Raw genomic sequence first — 18,286 nt, forward strand, 5'->3', positions numbered from 1 at the left:
AGAGGAGCCATGCCAGTGAAGAACAAGTTCTGTCTTATGCATTTGTGGCTGCAGTACAGCGCCCACGGCTGACGGTTCCATCAGCGGGGAAGAGCGGCCATGTTTTGGCGCGAAAAATATCGAAGAGGGCACGGGTGAGCCTGGTAAGTGGTACCACAGCCATCTCTGTCGCTCTGTTGGGTGAAAGGATGGAGCACCACTTGGAGCTGGAAGGAGGTTTCATGTGTTAATTGTTTTGAACTCTTGTGTTTGTTGCATAGTTTTGCAGCGAAAACGCAGCGTGATGCTAGATACAGGTAGCAATAGCATCGGGGATAGGCAGGTGGTGCCAGCTGATGCTCCATTGGTCGTAAGCTTGTACGAGTAACAGTGAGAACAAGGACGGAAACAGAGGCAAGTTACTCGGTAGTCTCGTGCTACTACAAACATCCGGTCCTTGCATGTGGCTGCCAGGAGATTTTTCACCGGACCAGGCACACCTCAGCTGAATTAAAACTGGGCGGTACCGTTTGGTACTTGGAGCGGCATGCATGGCTGGCTGTATCGGTCACCAGATCCCGGCAATCAAAACAAATCTCCCCAATTATTTCCCGGCCGGGCCGGCCGTTGCATGCATCCAAAGGCTCGCTCCCCTCGGCTCCTCATGCAGCATCATTCCAGCCTTTGGACTCCGTATGTGCATTATGGCTGGCTTTTGGTCCTGATATTTTTTGGTTTTTAGTTGATTGAGGAAACCTTTATGATTGAAATAAATTAAAAGTTGAGAAGTAAATTGTGAAAAGTTTTTCTAATTTTTAGTGCGCTGAGAGTTAAAAAATTATTATAAAATCTAACAATCAAAATTCAACCGTTCAAATCGATTTCTTAGACAGCTAAAAGCTCTAAAGCCACGACTATCTAAACAAGCTCTATATCTAGCTGAGAGCAACGTGACAGCTGACAAAAAAGTTCATGGTAGATGGACTATGCCCCGGACAGCAGGAGCCAGGGCAAAGAATTTAAGGGAGTTTGTGTGCGGAACTGAAGTATATTTACTTCCATCTCTGTGCTTGCCTGACCGTACGTGTCAAAGTCCCAAATCATGGCAAGCTTGGATAGCGTGGTGCAGGAGCAGCGGCATGCATGCAACGGCTGACACCTTTCTACCGCCTCGCGCACCTATGTATTGGTTCAGATCGCAGGGCACACCAGCCTTCGAGCCTCGAGACACCAGGGGGCTTATCCTCGGCTGCTCTCAGGATAGGTTCTGAATATAACATAGGACACCCACACATATACGAGTTAATTAGGATGTGCGTACTCATACACTATAAGTTTAACATGTGTTTAAAATACACAAGTGTATGCACACTTAGGATGTGAATATGGTGCGTGAGTCGGATACGTACTCGATTGTACCTAATAAAAAAAGATGGCAGTGCACAGCCGGCCATGAAGTGCTGCTCCTGTTACCGCATCAAACTGGTGGTGCGAACCTGCCAAGGAGTAATGGGCGGTGTCGCTGCACTGCTACGGTGCTACCACCACTACGGTGAAGCCAGCTGATGGTAGACTCGACCACACTAGTATATTTTACAGCGACGAGACGTAGGGGTAAGTAAAGCTGAGGTGGAAGAGTGTAACCGTGCGCTACCACCACTCGGCCATGAAAGAAAGCAGAAAGCTATCCCGATGAAGTGCGCGAGGTAGGGAAAGGACAGCACACCTCGGGCACTACGCTCCCAGTGGTCAAAGAAGCTGAACAAGAGAAACACAGAGCGGGTAAAAGTAAAACCTCATCCTACTGCGGCGTAGGCAATGGAGACGAGGGGAAAAGGCTGGGTGCCTGGCTGCAGGAAAAGGGTTTGGTTGTCTCTCGAAGAGGATCCCGACCAGAAGCGGCCCAGGCTTGTTCCATCTCGTAATCGATCACCAATTATGCAAGCGTCTTCGCTGCGGGGGAACATCGATCTTGTCTTGCCCGGACGCCGGGGGAGGGAGGGACCGAGGGATTGCATCACATCGCGCGCCCACTGTACCGGCGCCGACGTGGATGTATGCGGCCGGTATATATTGCGGTCCCAGACTCCCAATGGCCAATGGGCCATGGTTTTGCGCTATCTTATCTCGACAAAACTTCAGAGAAGCCCTACGTTTTACGCGTGTGACTACGCGATAATCATGTGTGGAATGCTAACATTATGCACTTTCTGGGCGAAACGAACCCTTACGTTTGCAGTTTTACTTGATGTTCTATTTTATCAGAGTATATCCGATTGTTGATTGATTTGTTTTAGTATACTATCTTATATTTACTAATTGAAGGGTTTTTTTTTGCCTTCACATTAATTCTAGAAAATGTTTAGAAATTTTCATAAAAAAAAGCAAAACATTCAACCGTCGAATTGATTGATTGACTAACTGTAACCATTGATTGACTAACTGTAACCATAGATCAACAACTAGATGAAATAAAAGATTAAAAAACAAATTATAGAGTCCAATTCTAAGACTACTTCTTGCCTTACCTTTCCTTCTTTTTTTTATAGATACTCTTTGTCTAACAAGGTTACATTAACAAACTCCAACTTAGTTACGTTAGCAATCAACACACTTTTCTAAATCAATTAAAATATACCAATTAAATATGCGTGTAATCAAGCATTACAAAATTAAAACAACAGAACACAAACATATTACGGATTATCACATAAAAATAATATCAAAGAATTTATAATGTATTTTTAAAAAATAATATGAGATACGGTGACGACATTAATAATAATAATAATTTCAAAAAAATCAAGAAACAAATAAAAAACAATTTGTATAACACATAAAATGAAAATTATAAATTATATCTATTCACAAATAATAAACATGATTCCAATATTATGAACAAAAATTACATTTATATTTACATTCTAATATTTAAATATAAATAGCTGATGTATCTTAATATACAACCATTATTAACACAAATATCTAGAATTCAGCTGTAAGCTAAATTTCTAGCATGTGCAGTCGCACAGGTTGATGCGCTAGTATTATATAAAAGGATGAATATATAGTAATAGATCATTTATATTGAGTCTCGTGAGCGTATTTATATAGAGTACATAATTTGAATTACAAGTCGATTCTAAAGATAGAATCAAATTGTATGATGAAATTACAATCAATCCTATCATATTATAAACATCGGATATACTCTAACATCGAGAATCGCGGATGCTCAGACTGTATTAGAGTGTGCTCAAGTAGATGATAACTGTTTTGTTACCAAGGTAGCTGAGAGCGAGGTGATAATGGTCGTAGGCGTGGAGAAGGGTGCATGTAAAAAGCACCAACACAAACATATGCATGCACAAAGTAAGGTTGATGTGCCTAAGGACCTCAATTAGCGGTGGCAACAACAGCCTCGATGGGGGCAACGACGGTGGCCTGGAGGTGTCAGAGGAAGGCGCTAACTTGGAGCAATAACTGACGTGGTGACAAGGGCGGGCAACATGAGGTGAAGCCACTGCTCAGAGAGGTGATGACCTAGCAATGATGACGTGACCACAAGTGTTAGCGTTGCAGCCTGAGAGGACATGCGGCAACAAGCTAACAACCTTATTCTCAGTGGTGCAAGGTTCGTGCTCACGGATGATGGGCCAACGGTGATGATTTGACGTGATGATGATGGTGCTTAGAAGGCCACAAAAGAGGGGGTGTCTGAACGAGCGTGTTGTGTCATGCCGTGGTACCATCAGATGAGAGAAGGTGCCGGAGAGGTTGAAGCCGAGGCAGAGAAATCTGGAGAGGAGGAGCGTTGCAGGAACAACAGAGTGACACAAATTGATCTATAATTGAAAATAGAATACATTTCACGATCAAGAGAAAACCCGATCTAAAGTGAATCGGGAAAAATTGTAAGTGTAGCCAGTTGGATAATCAGTAATGACTAAACTACAGGATATGTAGTTAGGGAGAGAACATAGAGATCGGATCATCTCCCGGGATGGCACAACGGAAGTTGTGGAGGCGACAGTTCGAAAATGGTGCCGACTTGATATCATGTAGGAGGATAACTATACTGCAATGGGTAATTTGTATTAAGCATTGTGAGCGCATTGCATAGAGTATATGATGACTTAAATCGCAAGGTAATTCTAAAGATAGAACTGAATCGTAACGAAAAAGATTACAACCCAAAAAAAAAAATGCAATGAGCTAGTACCGTATATGCATCCTCATATCATAAGCTCAAGGATCATGGACCCTACCAAATTAAAATCAGATTAGCATACCTCACTAATTAAATTGTCCTCGTCAAATTTGGCTGAGCACATCACACCGTGGCTCTCTCCAATCAGTAGTCCCCATAACAAGCTTAAGGGTATGCCTGAAGCGACCTATCTATCCTACTTCCGACTCTCGATGAGAAGCACCACATGCACCCGGCCGGCCGTTTCCACTCCGGTGGCGAACACCCGTCTCTTCAGTGCGCTCGCAAGCTGTCGCCGGCCGCGCGCGTGCACGACGGAGTGTGCGTGACAAACGCCTCTCGCGCCGCTGGGCCATCCCATCCGATCCGCCCAAAAAGTCTTCGCCCTTTCCGTTTCCGCGCTCGCGTGCTCTCCCTGCCTCTCCCGTGCGTACCGTGCCATCTCGCGCAGAATCCGTGCTGCTCCTCGTCTCCATCTGATCAGGCGCTCCATTTGCCTGGTTCGTAGCTAGCGCCATTGCGGCGATGCCGGCTGTCGTGGGATCCATCGATCGAGTGCTAGCTATAACGAGGCACCGAGCCAAGAGGAACTATCGCTGTGTGGCACATCTCGTGATGCGTCGGGCCATGAATTCTCTTTGCGCACTGCAGAAGCATGAGTTTCGTCAATCGATTTCGTTTCGTCCATCACTGTCTGTATTAGATTCCGTACTGCAGGATTTTGTGTACACGTACGGCAAGGGCGCAGAGTTCTTGTCTTGTTTCATAACTATCATACTCGTAAATAATCCGATCCATCACTGGACGGATTAGTACCGTACACGCATGCATCACGTTGATAAGAATACTAGAAAACATAAAAATTATCAAACGATGGCTTAAAGGGAAAAAACATGCATCGACGTTAACACCAGAAGTGAGCTAGCACTAGCCACTACGTACGTGCTAGTAGCATATATGCGCAAGTACATGCACGCACGGGTTTACTGAGGTGGTAGAAGCGAAGAACGTTCGCGCCGCAGTACAGCCTGTACAGGGTAGCCAGACGGATCGATCCCTCCGGAAAATACGCGACCTGGCATGCATCAGTGGTCCGATGGTGAGCACTTGTAGCGAACATGTCCTGGTTAGGGTATTACATGTTATTTTAATGATTAATAATAATATAATTAATTAGACTAATATGCTTGTTAAGTATATATTTTAGTAAGTCTTATACATACAACACATAAAAAAGCTACCGATGTTGAGATAAAAATTGAGTTGAATTGAACCAGTCTAAAAAACATACCGGATGATCCGACGATAGAAGAATTATAAACTTCAGAGCTTCCATCTTCGGGTTTGTACAATTGTAAATAACGAAGCTTCCGTCTCTGATTTTGTACTCGGCGGATGGTCCAACAATTAGGAGTTGAATACGTCAGAGCAAAATTTAGAGGGATTTTCTCTAGTTCAGTGGAAAATAGAAGTATACATGTTGGATGATTCGACGTATGTATCGGAATATTCGCAGGAGGATCCTGTAATTGCAACAACTAGTTTTGACGTAGCTATACACGTCGGATGTTCCGATGCACTGAAGATCTACATGTCGGACAAATGCACAATGAAGAGAAATGGCTTGGTTGGCTTAAGTCTACACATCGGGTGGTCTAATAATGGAGTTAAAGATAACACTGAAACATCCGGTGTTCACAATGAGATTGCATGGGGTCCAACGGTTAGTTGTTGTTGCTGTACACTCTGGATGTTCCGATTCGTGTACTATTTATCATGTCCTCAAAATCGTAATCATGTCATTAAGCATAAGTATATATCACGAGCATCATGTTTATTTGTTGAGTGCTTGTTAAATTTTTTTGGTGGTTTAACTTGCGTTTAGAGTTATGAAAATACCCGATGCTAAAGTTTCTTTTAGTTTATATCCCGTATATGCATGGTGGGTGAGTCCAATTTAAATTGGGCTCATCTTATTTTGTTATCACTGCACAAGAATTCTTACGGAGCATTAGAGCATCCTTTTGGGTAAATAAAAGAGAATAGAAAAATGGAAGAGAAGGAATAGAATTTCAGCTGAAATATTATATTACTCTAAAGCATGAGACCCACTAGCTGCCCCTACCACCTCTTTCTCTCTCACTCAGCTACAAAACCAGTAGCTCCACCTCTGTCGGTGGATGAACACCGCAAGCGGTGATCCTGAGGAACCCCCTTTGAGATTCGGCCGGGGGCTAGTCCTGGATCTACCTCGTACGTGAGGTTAATGCGTGTGTATGGGACTTAGGCGGGACAAATAATCGTTGGCTAGTAGGAGTAAATGCACTAAGGATTTAGACAGGTTCAGACCACACAGAGGCGTAATACCCTACTCATATGTGTCTAGTGTATTATTAATGCTCTTGGAATGCCTTTCTCTGGATCTCTAGCACTCTCCTCTTTCTCTGTGTTACAAGTTCTGGCTATCTGAAGTCTTAAGTCAGGCTTCAGGACTCAGGTTGGCTTGTTTGCCTCCCGCCCCCTTTCTACGAAGTGCTCCCCCCTTTTATCTACGGAGGAGAGGCCTTCCAGGGAGTGCCCAGAACGAGGGCACAAGTTCCCGTATAGAATAAATGGAAAACAACAATCATGGGTCTATAGTTGATGTTACAGAGGGTTAAAAATGCACCCCTCGGACGGTCCCGTCGGTCTTCACGTCCCAACTCTAGCAGGTGCAAGGGGGCCCACCGGCCAGCCTCTGAGTACCCTCTCATGCCCGTCTGGTCAGAGTAGCACTGACACGGTCTGATGTAACGGGGCGATAGGCGATAAGCCTCGAGCCCATCGAAGATATCTTCGAGCAGTCTGTCTCCATGGGCCCCGCGAAGAGACATGCGATGGGACCTGCCGCATTAATTGTTCCCACGCCTTCCTGCCAGGCGGTAGCAGGGACTGACGTACTCAGTACGACAGGCGTGGGGAGGAGTGGTTGGATGTGACCGGCCACGCTCCCCCTTAAATGCAGCATCGGGCCTCCCACCGATCAACACCTCATCGTGGAGTCCCTGCGGGTCCTCGGGGAACTCTGGGTACTCGGGGACCAACTGCTCTTGGCCCTGAGCGTCCACTCCCCGATCTGCCTCTTCTCGGGTCCTCGGGAAACTCTGGGTACTCGGGGACCAACTGCTCTTGGCCCCGAGCGCCCACTCCCGATTATTCTACTTGTGTGTTGTTAGTTTGGGGTGGCGACTTAGGGCAAACGATGCTACCCATCTTTTGTCGTCATATAACTTATTCTGCCGCGTAACTACTCTAACAAATATTCAAGTTATTTATTTTGTTTTTAAGTTTAACCTACTTAAGGACTTGTAACTTAATTTAATTACTCGCTCTTTATTATGTGTTCCGATCCTAGAATTAAACACATATCAAGACTATCAGAATTGTATTCCGGTTAATTATTGTGGACATGATTATGAAAAATGATCATCCTAGCTAGAATACTATTTAGATGGTTCCTCTCACTACTGTTAACGCTGGAATGTCCGGTATTCACAGTCTTTTAAGATGTTGGAAGAATGGCTAGTTCACAGGGTTGAGGCTATATGTGCGCCCTCACTCGGTCATTCGAGTGTGCTGGAGTCTAGAGAAGCTCACATACACCCTTGAGGAGACATACAAGCCACCAAAGTGCTAGTGATCATCCAAGATAATTAGCATAAGATTAGGGAGTAATTAGTACTATTAGGCCTAGAGAGACTTGTTGCTAGGTATTGCTGCCTAGAGAGTGGATCAAGTAGTAATCCTACTTTGTACCAAGTGGTTCATCGACGTCTTGAAGTCTTGGTGAGTCGTCGGCATCATGAGCTTTGGTGGCTCAAGCTTGTCGACTCTTCGGCTTCGTGTGAAGTGGCAACAAGAAGCTTGTACGGGGACGCGAAGACTCTTGCCTTGGTGGCTCAAGCTTTGAAGTCAAAACGGTGAGTAGTGACCAGAAGAGAGGCTTGTGGTGAGCCTTACTTTAGTGGCTTGATGGCTAAACCTACGTGAGGCCTATGTAGCTCAATGGTCATGACCGGGTGCCGACCGAGAGCAATTGCCTAGGTGGCTGCTCCAATATGAACTTGGGGGTAGCATTTATGTCATCGATGCCACGGGATAAAAATCATTTATGCCGAGTTAGCTCTCTCTACCTCCTTTACGTTTCCACGTTTACATACTTACAATTTACCTTAACATGTTTACCTTTTCTAGAGTAGGTTGTTAAGATTGGCTATAGATTGCAAACTCTTTTGAACAGTAGAGTAGAAACACTAGATAAACGTAGAGCACTTTTAGATAGAAATTGATATAGATTTATCTTGTGAAGTTTTTAGAGCCAATTAGTTTTAGCTGTCCAAATCCCTCACCTCCCGCGCACGCTCTTAGGACGTCACCAATCTCGTTCATTTGGTATTAGAGCTGTGGCTCACACCTTTTCACAAGTATATGCCAATCTAAATAGCATTTGAGTTGTGGTCTCTTTTTGATCGGTTATGCTTTATCGCCTAGTGAGTTGTGACGTCCGGGTAGGGATGGATATTGATAGTGCTCCATATTTTGATGGTATTCACTTCCGCTAGTGAAAGATTCTAATAACTTGTTTTCTGCAAGCCAAAAGTTTAGATGTTTGAAAAGTCACCGAGAAGAGAATAAAGTAATGTCCCACAAACAAGGTGAGACAATTCGATGTTTTGGCAAAGAGTATTCTTTTATCTTATTTTTGCATCGATGTATTCAATCGAGTATATTCTTTCACTAATACATATGATATTTGAACTAACCTCATTGAAATACATGAAGGCACTAATGATGTGCACAATTAGAAATATCATGCGCTAGTCTCTCAGCTCAATAGCATTAAATAACTTGTCAATAAAAGTGATAATGACATATACTCATGTTTGAATATTCTTGTCAATGAGATCAATAGGCTAGGTTTGATGCCAATTGAAGATGATCAAGTGGTAAGAAGAAATACAAGCACTCCTTCCAAAATACAAGTTAATTGTCCCCATCATCTATGACAAAAACAACATTAGCAAACTGACTCCAAGTCAAGTACTCGGTAAGATTACCACTCATGAGATGATCATGAACATGGGGATTGAACCTTGCCCTTATAAGCAAGCAAACTCCTTGCCCACACATGCAAGAGAAGATGGGGAGCAAGAGCGAGAGTCAAACATGGGGAATCAGTTGCATGCTTAATTTTTGTAATATAAATGTTTATTGCTTGTTATTTATTAAGCTATGTTGTGATGTACTATGTTGGAGGCCTGTGTTCCAATCCTTGTGCACAAAACACGTGCCGGGACTACGGGAACATGATTCTGGTTAATCGTCGAGGTTGGATTATGAATAATGATCCTCCTGATGATTAACTAGAATACTGTTTGGACGGTTCTTCACATAAAGAAGATGAGCAAGTCACCTCAAATGATGAAGAAATAAACCCCAAGATCACCAAACTCATCTCAATATTGGAAAATGACATCAAGAGAATCAATGCTGAGATTGATCATCCAATCTCCATTAAAGACTTAGTCAACAAATTGATCATATCAAGAGGGAGAAGAAAACCAAGAACAAGAGAGGGAAAAGGGAAAAGCCAAAGCATTAGCAATGGATGAGTGAAGATAAAGATTCAAGATCAAGTGATAAAAACTTCACCATCCACCCTCAAAGAGAAGTTCTTTCTCAAGGTCATCATCACGTAAGGTATCATCACACAAGTGGCTTATGACCAAAGGTATGAAAATCGATGTAAGTGATAATAAATCCGATGAGGATTCACACTCTCAAGAAAAACTTCTTGAACTGATTAATAAGCAACAGAGGGTCTTAAAGAAACAAGCTAAATAGCTTAAAAAATTCAATGTCTTTAATGACATCAATGCTACCTTAGTTTCTAATTATAAATAATTATTGAATAAATTTGAATTGTTAAATAAAGAGCATGAAGAGCTTAAGGCAAAACTTGAGGGCATTGAATTTTAACCGTAGGCCTCTTTGAAACAATCTAACTCTCTCTTTAATTTCAATCATAAGGTAGATGCATCTACTTCTTGTCACGATCTGATTGATCTATCTAGCTCACTCTTTTGTAATGAGATATGTATTGACAATGTAGCCTTTTGTAGTACCTTCTGTATGGTGGGATAACTCCGTATCCTACTAGTAGGTGGCTTCGCAGCTCGTGGGTGGCTCCGTCCCAGAGTGTCGCATGGTGTGTTAGGCGTCATGCTCGCCACTATCCTGATGGAGCCGGTGCCCAGCACAAGGGTGTTGGACTATTTGCTGGCGTGGAGGCGATTTTGCTGCATTGCGATAGCGGGCTGTGGTGTCAAGCTTACACACCCGTGGTCGCATGGTGGCAATCCGTCACGCCCAGGCTACGGCGCAACGGTCTCGACCAGGCTCGTGCACACATGACCGGTGACAACTAGCTTACGCGCAGTTAGCCGTAGGATGGTGACCCCCTTGTGCGTCCATGCAGCACAACATTGAGCTCCCGTGCCCGCTAGGCCTAGGGTGACCCATGCTGATTGGCTATCCTTCACGGCTCTTCTCCTCCCACGGCTTCTTGCTTAGGATCCCCACGGATAGCGCTAGCTATTGGGGCATGAAAACATGCCCCAAACATAATGCGATGAGAGTCCTCCTACAACAAGGAGACTCAAGCTTAGGGATGGACTGTGTGCCGAAGAAGAGAGAGCGAGAGAGCGAACAGGGTCTGTGTAATGGGGGAAAATCTGAGATCCCCCTCCCCTACCCTTTGAGGGCTTATTTATAGAGATAAAGGGCATGAGAAATTACCAGTCTGTCCTTAGATATTATGTTATAATCATATGCATAGAGGGGTACTTTAGATATTTCACCCATTTACATTCCTCATGGTAACTGAGGTACCATGATCACTACATTAATGTCTCAGTATATTGTCTAAATATCTCAAAGCTCAAGCGTTCCCCCAACATTGACAAAGGGGAGAGACTTTTAGTGACCAAAGTAATATGCAATATTGTTGATAAAGGGAGAAGTATGATGCAAGAAGCACGTATAGAAGGATTACAAATGATATCAAGGTAAGAAGCGCACAAAACAATAATCTCTTGTATGGGTCAATCAAGAGAGATAGTGACGATAGAGAAAGGATGAAAATTGTATCCATATCAATCACAACAAAAGGGGACAATGTGAAGGTAAGAACAATATATGATAAAGATGATATATTCCCCTTACAATTGGTATCATCGGTTGTTCTTACCATCCAAGCAAAGAGGTGTGACCTTGTGTCCATTATAATTGATATAATTTATTATTGGCCACTTGTTTTGATTGTGTTATCATCAATCATAAAAGAGGGAGATTATAGCGAACATACATTTGTTAGGATATGTATGTGATTTTAGTGATTAATGATAATATAGTTAATGGGATTAATATATTTGTCAAATATATACTTGTCGGTGTATTAGGAACCAGGGGTCATTGAGTCCCGAGACCGGGCCGGCCATCCGCCACGCGTCACCATCCCGCGAGGTCCACCCTGCAAGATAAGAAGAAGCTAAGTCCCGGGAGAAGGTGCTCGGGGCCACCGCCTCTGGTTCCCAAGCACCCCAGTTCCCCGATGACCCGCAGAGTCCAAGTACCGGGAAGGAAGTACTCAGAAGGGTCCTCGCCTACCCCCGAGTACTGTAATCCCCCGATGATACAAACAGCCAAGTGCTCGGGAGAGAGTACTCGGGGCTGCACATGGCAGCCCCCGAGGACTCGGTTCCCCGAAGGTTTCCCCCGAAGTGCTCGGGGCTGCACGTGGCAGCCCCCGAGGACTCGGTTCCCCGAAGGTCTCACCGAAGTGCTCGGGAGAGAGTGCTCGGGGCTGCACGTGGCAGCCCCCGAGGACTCGGTTCCCCGAAAGTTTCCCTCGAAGTGCTCGGGGCTGCACGTGGCAGCCCCCGAGGACTCGGTTCCCCGAAGGTCTCACCGAAGTGCTCGGGAGAGAGTGCTCGGGGCTGCACGTGGCAGCCCCCGAGGACTCGGTTCCCCGAAGGTTCGCGCAAGATCGTCCGACGACCCGAAGGGTCCCATCGTCGGGGTGTCAGCCAGTCAAAGGCCCAATGCCGCATTTAATAGGCACGCGCGGCCTGACATCCTGACATTCTCAGCTGCCCACGCCCTAGTGTCAGACCCTACCATGCTCTGGCAGGGGGGAGTGGGACCATTAAATGCACGGGTCCCGTCCCGTTTCACCCGGGTGCCTCGGGATAACGTTGCCAAAATCGAAGCGCTCTGCCTGCCACCCTGCCCCAGCAGAAGAACAAGACAGGGTGAGCGCACCGGGCAACTCTGTGGCTGCCCGGTGGGCCCTCTTAATAGCGCCGGAGGACATCTACAGTGACGAATGGTCGGATGCACGCCGCATTTTTCCACCGCCTCTGTCACTTCTCCAAGACGGAATGATGACGCATTTCTCCGTGGCGCCTTGGCACTCGCGCCCCCTCTTTCCCATTCAGGATAAGTCGAGGTCGGCGCGCCTATAAAAGGAAAGGATGGAGAACACATAAAGACAGCCCCCGAAGCTCTGATAAAAAGACGAAGAACATCACAAACAAGCTCGAGCCAAGCTAGAACACGAAAGTCTCAAGCTCTCTGTAGACAGCTCACCCCTGTAACCAGATACATCCTTGAAGAATTCCCTTCAAGGAAAGGTATAGCACTCACACAGGAGTAGGGTGTTACGCCTCCGTGCGGCCCGAACCTGTCTAAACCTCGGTGCACACATCTTTCTTGCACTAGGACGATCATCTCCCACCACCAGCCACTGCATTTATTTCCTCTCCCATCTATCTCCCAGACAAGCTCGTTCAGGATCATCCCTCGGCCGAATCTTAAAAAAGGGGTCTCTCGGGATCCCTGCGACAGGAGTTCATCCTCCGACAATACTTTAGTAAGTTTTATGTACGCAACATATGAAAAAGTTGCTGAAGCTGGGATAAAGATTGAATTGAGTAGGACAAGTTCCAGAAAAATATACGCACCGAATTATTTGTGTCATGTTTGCTCCTTCAAACTCATTTACCTTTCTGCATTTATATACTTATAATTTACGTTTACGTGTTTACCTTCCTAGACTAGTTTATTAGAATTATTTATATGTTACACTCTTTTTATAGTGTAGACACGCTAGGTAAAGTAAAATATTTTTAGATAAAAGTTAATATAAATTTATCTTATAATTTTTTTTAAACCGACTAATTTTAAGTATCTTAATTCGTCTCTCCCAGCACGTCAATGATCATTTTCAGCGGTACTTGGCCCGTACCATGCAGATGCATATGGACCGTGCAGACGCTACTTTGGCGGCATGCCAAAATACACAATTTCAACACAAGTATGGATATCTCACGCCATTATGTATGGAATCAGGCACTCCACGTACGCATGCACAGTGAAGAGATCTAACCAGCCGCAAGATTAAAATCTGAAAATTTTCTCAAGGAACTTAGAGGACTTGATCGTGCTAATCCACATCAAAACTCCTGAGGCATTCAAGTCAGTAAGTCCTGGTCGGCTGTGACTTTCTAAAGCACAAGTACAAATCACCTGCGTTAATACAGTATGATTTGCTTAAGGATATCTCTGGCAGCTATTTTAAATTTTTATATTTAAAAATACTATTACAATATTCTCTATCACTATTACAGTATTCTCTATTTTTTTCATCTCCAACAGCTACCCTACCTTCGTACTCACGGTCAGCCTCTATCTACAGTACTACTACAGTACTACTGCAGTCTTTTCCTCCTCCGGACTCGTCCTCTGTCTACAGTACTGCTACATAACTGATACAGTGTTGCGGATGCTACAGTAACCAGGCAAATTTACAGCTTCAGCACTGAAATTTGCAGATTTGAGAATTTTATTAGAGTTGGCGTAACAAAACTGTTTAATCGGAAGGCCAATCCAATCCTATCATGACCGCACGGTGGCCGAGGACAGTCCCAATCCCAGCCGCCTGGGCGCCAGGGGAGGGCCGCAAAGCGGGCGGAGGCTGAGTCCCCACGCTCCCCTGCCCTCGTCCTCGGGCCCGACAAATCTGCAAGTCTGCCCTGTGCGCCACCCCCTACCCTCCGGCTACGTCAAGTCGCCAACAATAATTCACGTCTCGCACAAATCGATCCCCTTCAAATGCCCTGTCGGTCCCGGTCCTTCCTCCTCTCCTTAACCTACTCACCCCCACACGCTCGAGAAGAGACAACGCCTCCCTCTCTTCTCCCTTTCACCCTTTCTTTAAGGTTCCCGTGCCTCGCCTCGCCTAGCCACCCTTCTTCCCTGTTCCATTATACACACAGTACTGCTGCTGCTAATACCTTCGCTACTGGTGGTGGAGCTCAACCAGGCGTAGGAGCTAGGGAGGGAGGGTGTTGCTGTTGCAGGCTCGCAGCTGCAGCTGCAGCCTCAGGGGCTCATTACTCGTTAGTGCAGTTACTTCTATCACTGTGCCATTGTGCACACGGCTCGCTCCAATGGAGAGGATGCAACTGCAAGGGCCCATCGCCTCCTCGCTGGTAAGCTATAACCAGGGGACTACTGCTTGCTTGCTAGCTAGTTGTAACTGAGCCAGCGAGCGAGCAGCTTCCATTCGTAGCAGCTTGTCTCTGGAGCTGTACATGCATGTGTGCTTGTAAATGCAATGGAGTAGGAGTATTAAATTGACCTGCGCGGGTTGCATGCTGCTTCCTTTCCCTTCCCTTTCTTTTGTTCCTCATTTGCTCCTTCCCTTCCCTGATGTCGCAGCTCTGCGCGCGCGCACGCACGCACCATTCAATGCGTGCCACTGTGCCCTCGTAGGAGCGGGAGTAGACAGCTACTGTCTCTTTTAATCATGGCGTTGCCGTTCTTGCTGCTGTTGCTGATGTGCCTTTCTTGCTCTGCTGTTGGTTCTTCGTGCACTGGCGATGGCATGGCGACGGTGGGGGTAATGGAACAGTGGGCGGACCAGCATTCGGCCAGCACCAGCGCCGCGGACCAGATGCCCTTCTTAGCGCTGCTCCAGGGAGCGGGCGTCATGGTGGAGGAGGAGCAGGAAGAGCGCAAGAGACACGCCTTTGCGTGCGTCGCCGCCGACCTCGACCTGCTCGAGAGCTGCGTCACGCAGGCGGCGGCAGTCCCTGTGGAGGCTGCGCCGGTGACCAAGGTGGAGAGGCGGAGGAAACGACCGAGGCCGAGACAGCGCCCTGCGCCGACGCCGGAGAAGCGCAAGAAGCCGGAGGGGGCCGAGAGCCAGCGGATGACGCACATTGCAGTGGAGCGCAACCGGCGCCGCCTCATGAACGACCACCTCGCCTCCCTCCGATCCCTCATCCCCTCCAGCTACATTCCCCGCGTAAGCCATGCACAGCCATGCAAACATCCGTATGAGATTCAATGCTGCATTTCTGACCATGCAATGCAACAAAAATGCAATGCAGGGTGACCAGGCGACGGTGGTGGGGGGAGCGATCGACTACGTGAAGCAGCTCGAGCAGCAGCTGGTGGCACTGCAGGCCGCCACGGCCGCGCGTCGCGGGGCCGGCGTGGTGGCTACGGCTGCCTCGGCCGCATTGGACGGCGTGTTCGTGTCGCCGCAGTACACGAGCTACTCGGAGGCGCGCGGCTGCGGCGGCGTGGACGTGGAGGCGATGGCCGCGGTGGGCGGCCACGTGCGCGTACGCGTCGCGGGGAGGCGGTGGCCCGGGCAGATTGTGCGCGCCATTGCCGCCATGGAGGACCTCCGGCTCGCGGTCTTGCACCTCGCCATCACTTCCGTCGGACATGACACCGTCGTGTACTGCTTCAACCTTAAGGTCAGCACAAATGTCAATCTCTTTTACTTCTTGTCATGTTTCCTTCCATTCCTTACGTACGTACTCATCGTTGTTCCCATCATGCGTTTGACTGATGCAAACAGTACTTTTTTCTGTTCTTGATGTTGCTAAGAGTACGGGTAATTTAAGTTTAATTCACTAAAGTAATTTGCATTTCGTTTGAAAAAAATGTAAACATTGTCTGATTGTCATATACCTAGAAAAGATATGCATTTCCATGAGATTTTGCTGCTGATTGCTACAGCCTTAATGGTGCTTCAGATATCTTAGAGCCGGTTCTGAACCAAGACATTTAGACTGCTAATTTCTCATAAAATTTATGTAACCTAGATCGTGTCATCCACTTCTATTAGGATTTACGTAGTGTATTAACAGACAAAATTACCATACATGGAGGCAGACAAATATCTTGAGGATGCGCTCCATGCATGACGCACCTATTAGGTGTGGAAAGCGAATGGCTTGTTTTGCTCCCGGAATGCTGCGTGGGATTTCTGAAAGCGCAGTGGCTCTCGTACGTTTCTGTTACGGAGCTTTGGAGTATGTAGATGGAGTGTTCGAATACGATGAGCGCAGAGTACATGGTGCAGACAACGGCTTAATTTACAGACAGACTTGTGGCTACAAACCTCAGCTTTCTTGAGTCTTTTGATCTTCTCTCTCTCGTCCTTGGAATCTTTGTAGCAAAAATACAGCTTTGAATGTGTCGTGTTAGAGCAACAACGTATAATGCCTACCTTGCCAGTAAAAGTGGGCCCTGTGTTAATAGATATTTGTTGTTTCATTTGCCATAATATACTGGGTATTAAGATGGGTTCACATTTTAGTAAAAAAATCAGTTTTCCCAACGACCCTACGTTGTCTTTATAGCAAAAATACAGCTCTGAATGTGTTGTGTTAGAGCTATAACGTATTCCCTCTAATCATAAATACTTGTCGTTTTGATCAAGATATAATCAAAATTTTAAAATTTTGACGATTAATAGTTTTCAAAATATTTAGTTTGAAAATATAAAATTCAATACTTGTAGATTTATCTAAAAAAATATTTTTATAATAATATATTTTAATAGATATTATAACTATATTCTAATAAAATAATAGTCAATGTTGTATATAAAAACCGTGAAAAATAAAAAATGATAAATATTTATAACTAGAGGGAGTATAATGTCTACCTAGGTAGTAAGAGTGGATCCTGTGTCTGTATATTTGTTGTTTCAATTGCCATAATATATTGGGCATTAAAATAGGTCCACGTTTAAGTAAAAAAAAAAAATCAGTTTTTCCAGCCGCCTTACGTTCCCAATAACAATTGAGAGCGAGAGAGGACGGGTATGAGAGAGAATTGATTTTTATTATTTTATTAGCTGGTAGTAAGTTTACTGTCGATAGTAGCTTACTTACAAGGTAATAAACCAATATTTATTATTTACTAACTTGTTTGTGAGCACACTGTGATTACTCTTACTGAAATTCCGGGACGTGCAGATGGAGGACGGGTGCGAGGTGGCGACGGCTGACGAGGTGGCGACGGTGGTGCACCAGATCTTCGCCTACGCCGGCACATGCTGCTGAGGGCTGGAGGTTGCACGGAGCGGAGACGATGGGTCAAAATCGCAGAGGTGGGCATGTACACGACGGACAGAGGACGGCCGGTAGAGACAGTGAGCCAGGTGGGCCCATGGGCAACGGCTGCAGTGGTCCAGGCAGGGCAGCCTCACTGTAACTTGTCTGTTTTCTGCCACAACTGGCCAGGGGAAGGGTCACACTGTAGCAGGGTCAGGGCTAACGCAGGAAAGCCTTCTAGTTTTTTTTTTTTTTGCTTGGAGAGGTTGCAGTGAGCAGTGATGCTCTGGGAGATGATGAGATGACCCATCCGTGTACGCCGTGTAAATACAAATATTTGTAATCCTGCTGGATTCCGTGCTTGCAATGCAACTTTCTGGCTGCATTTCTCTGCCCAACGCCCATCTCTGCGTCGTCGTCCTTTGCTGTTGCTGCTGCAGCTTCTGTTTCTCCTCGGGAGGGGGGCAGGCTTTGCCTCATCGGGTGTCGTTGCCATGTACTGTATCTAGCTAGCTCGGTTGCGTCGGGCCGGGCGGTGGCCTACGCGCGGCTCGGCTCAGGCTCTGTTGGTCAAACAACGCCCATGCGAAAGCTTTTGCCCCGATTCTGCTCCTGGCGCACGCCGCGCGTTCCGCCT

The 18,286-nt window shown here is 46.0% G+C and overlaps 1 protein-coding gene across 2 annotated transcripts; it reads left to right on the forward strand.

The window, feature by feature from the left end:
• Positions 1 to 14,401: 14,401 nt before the first annotated feature.
• Positions 14,402 to 18,051, forward strand: LOC133911447 (transcription factor bHLH57-like). Of its 2 annotated transcripts, XM_062353688.1 has the most exons (4): positions 14,402 to 14,781; positions 15,204 to 15,599; positions 15,685 to 16,059; positions 17,572 to 18,051. In XM_062353688.1, exons 1-4 carry the CDS (start codon positions 14,740 to 14,742, stop codon positions 17,656 to 17,658), a joined length of 900 nt encoding a protein of 299 aa, XP_062209672.1. In that variant the 5' UTR covers positions 14,402 to 14,739; the 3' UTR covers positions 17,659 to 18,051. The 2 variants fall into 2 exon arrangements, with proteins under 2 accessions (XP_062209672.1, XP_062209671.1); XM_062353687.1 differs by lacking the exon at positions 14,402 to 14,781 and having other exon boundaries at positions 14,799 to 15,599.
• The last annotated feature ends 235 nt before the right edge of the window (positions 18,052 to 18,286 follow it).

The sequence above is a fragment of the Phragmites australis genome, chromosome 3, assembly GCF_958298935.1.
Source record: "Phragmites australis chromosome 3, lpPhrAust1.1, whole genome shotgun sequence".
Lineage (NCBI taxonomy): Eukaryota > Viridiplantae > Streptophyta > Magnoliopsida > Poales > Poaceae > Phragmites > Phragmites australis.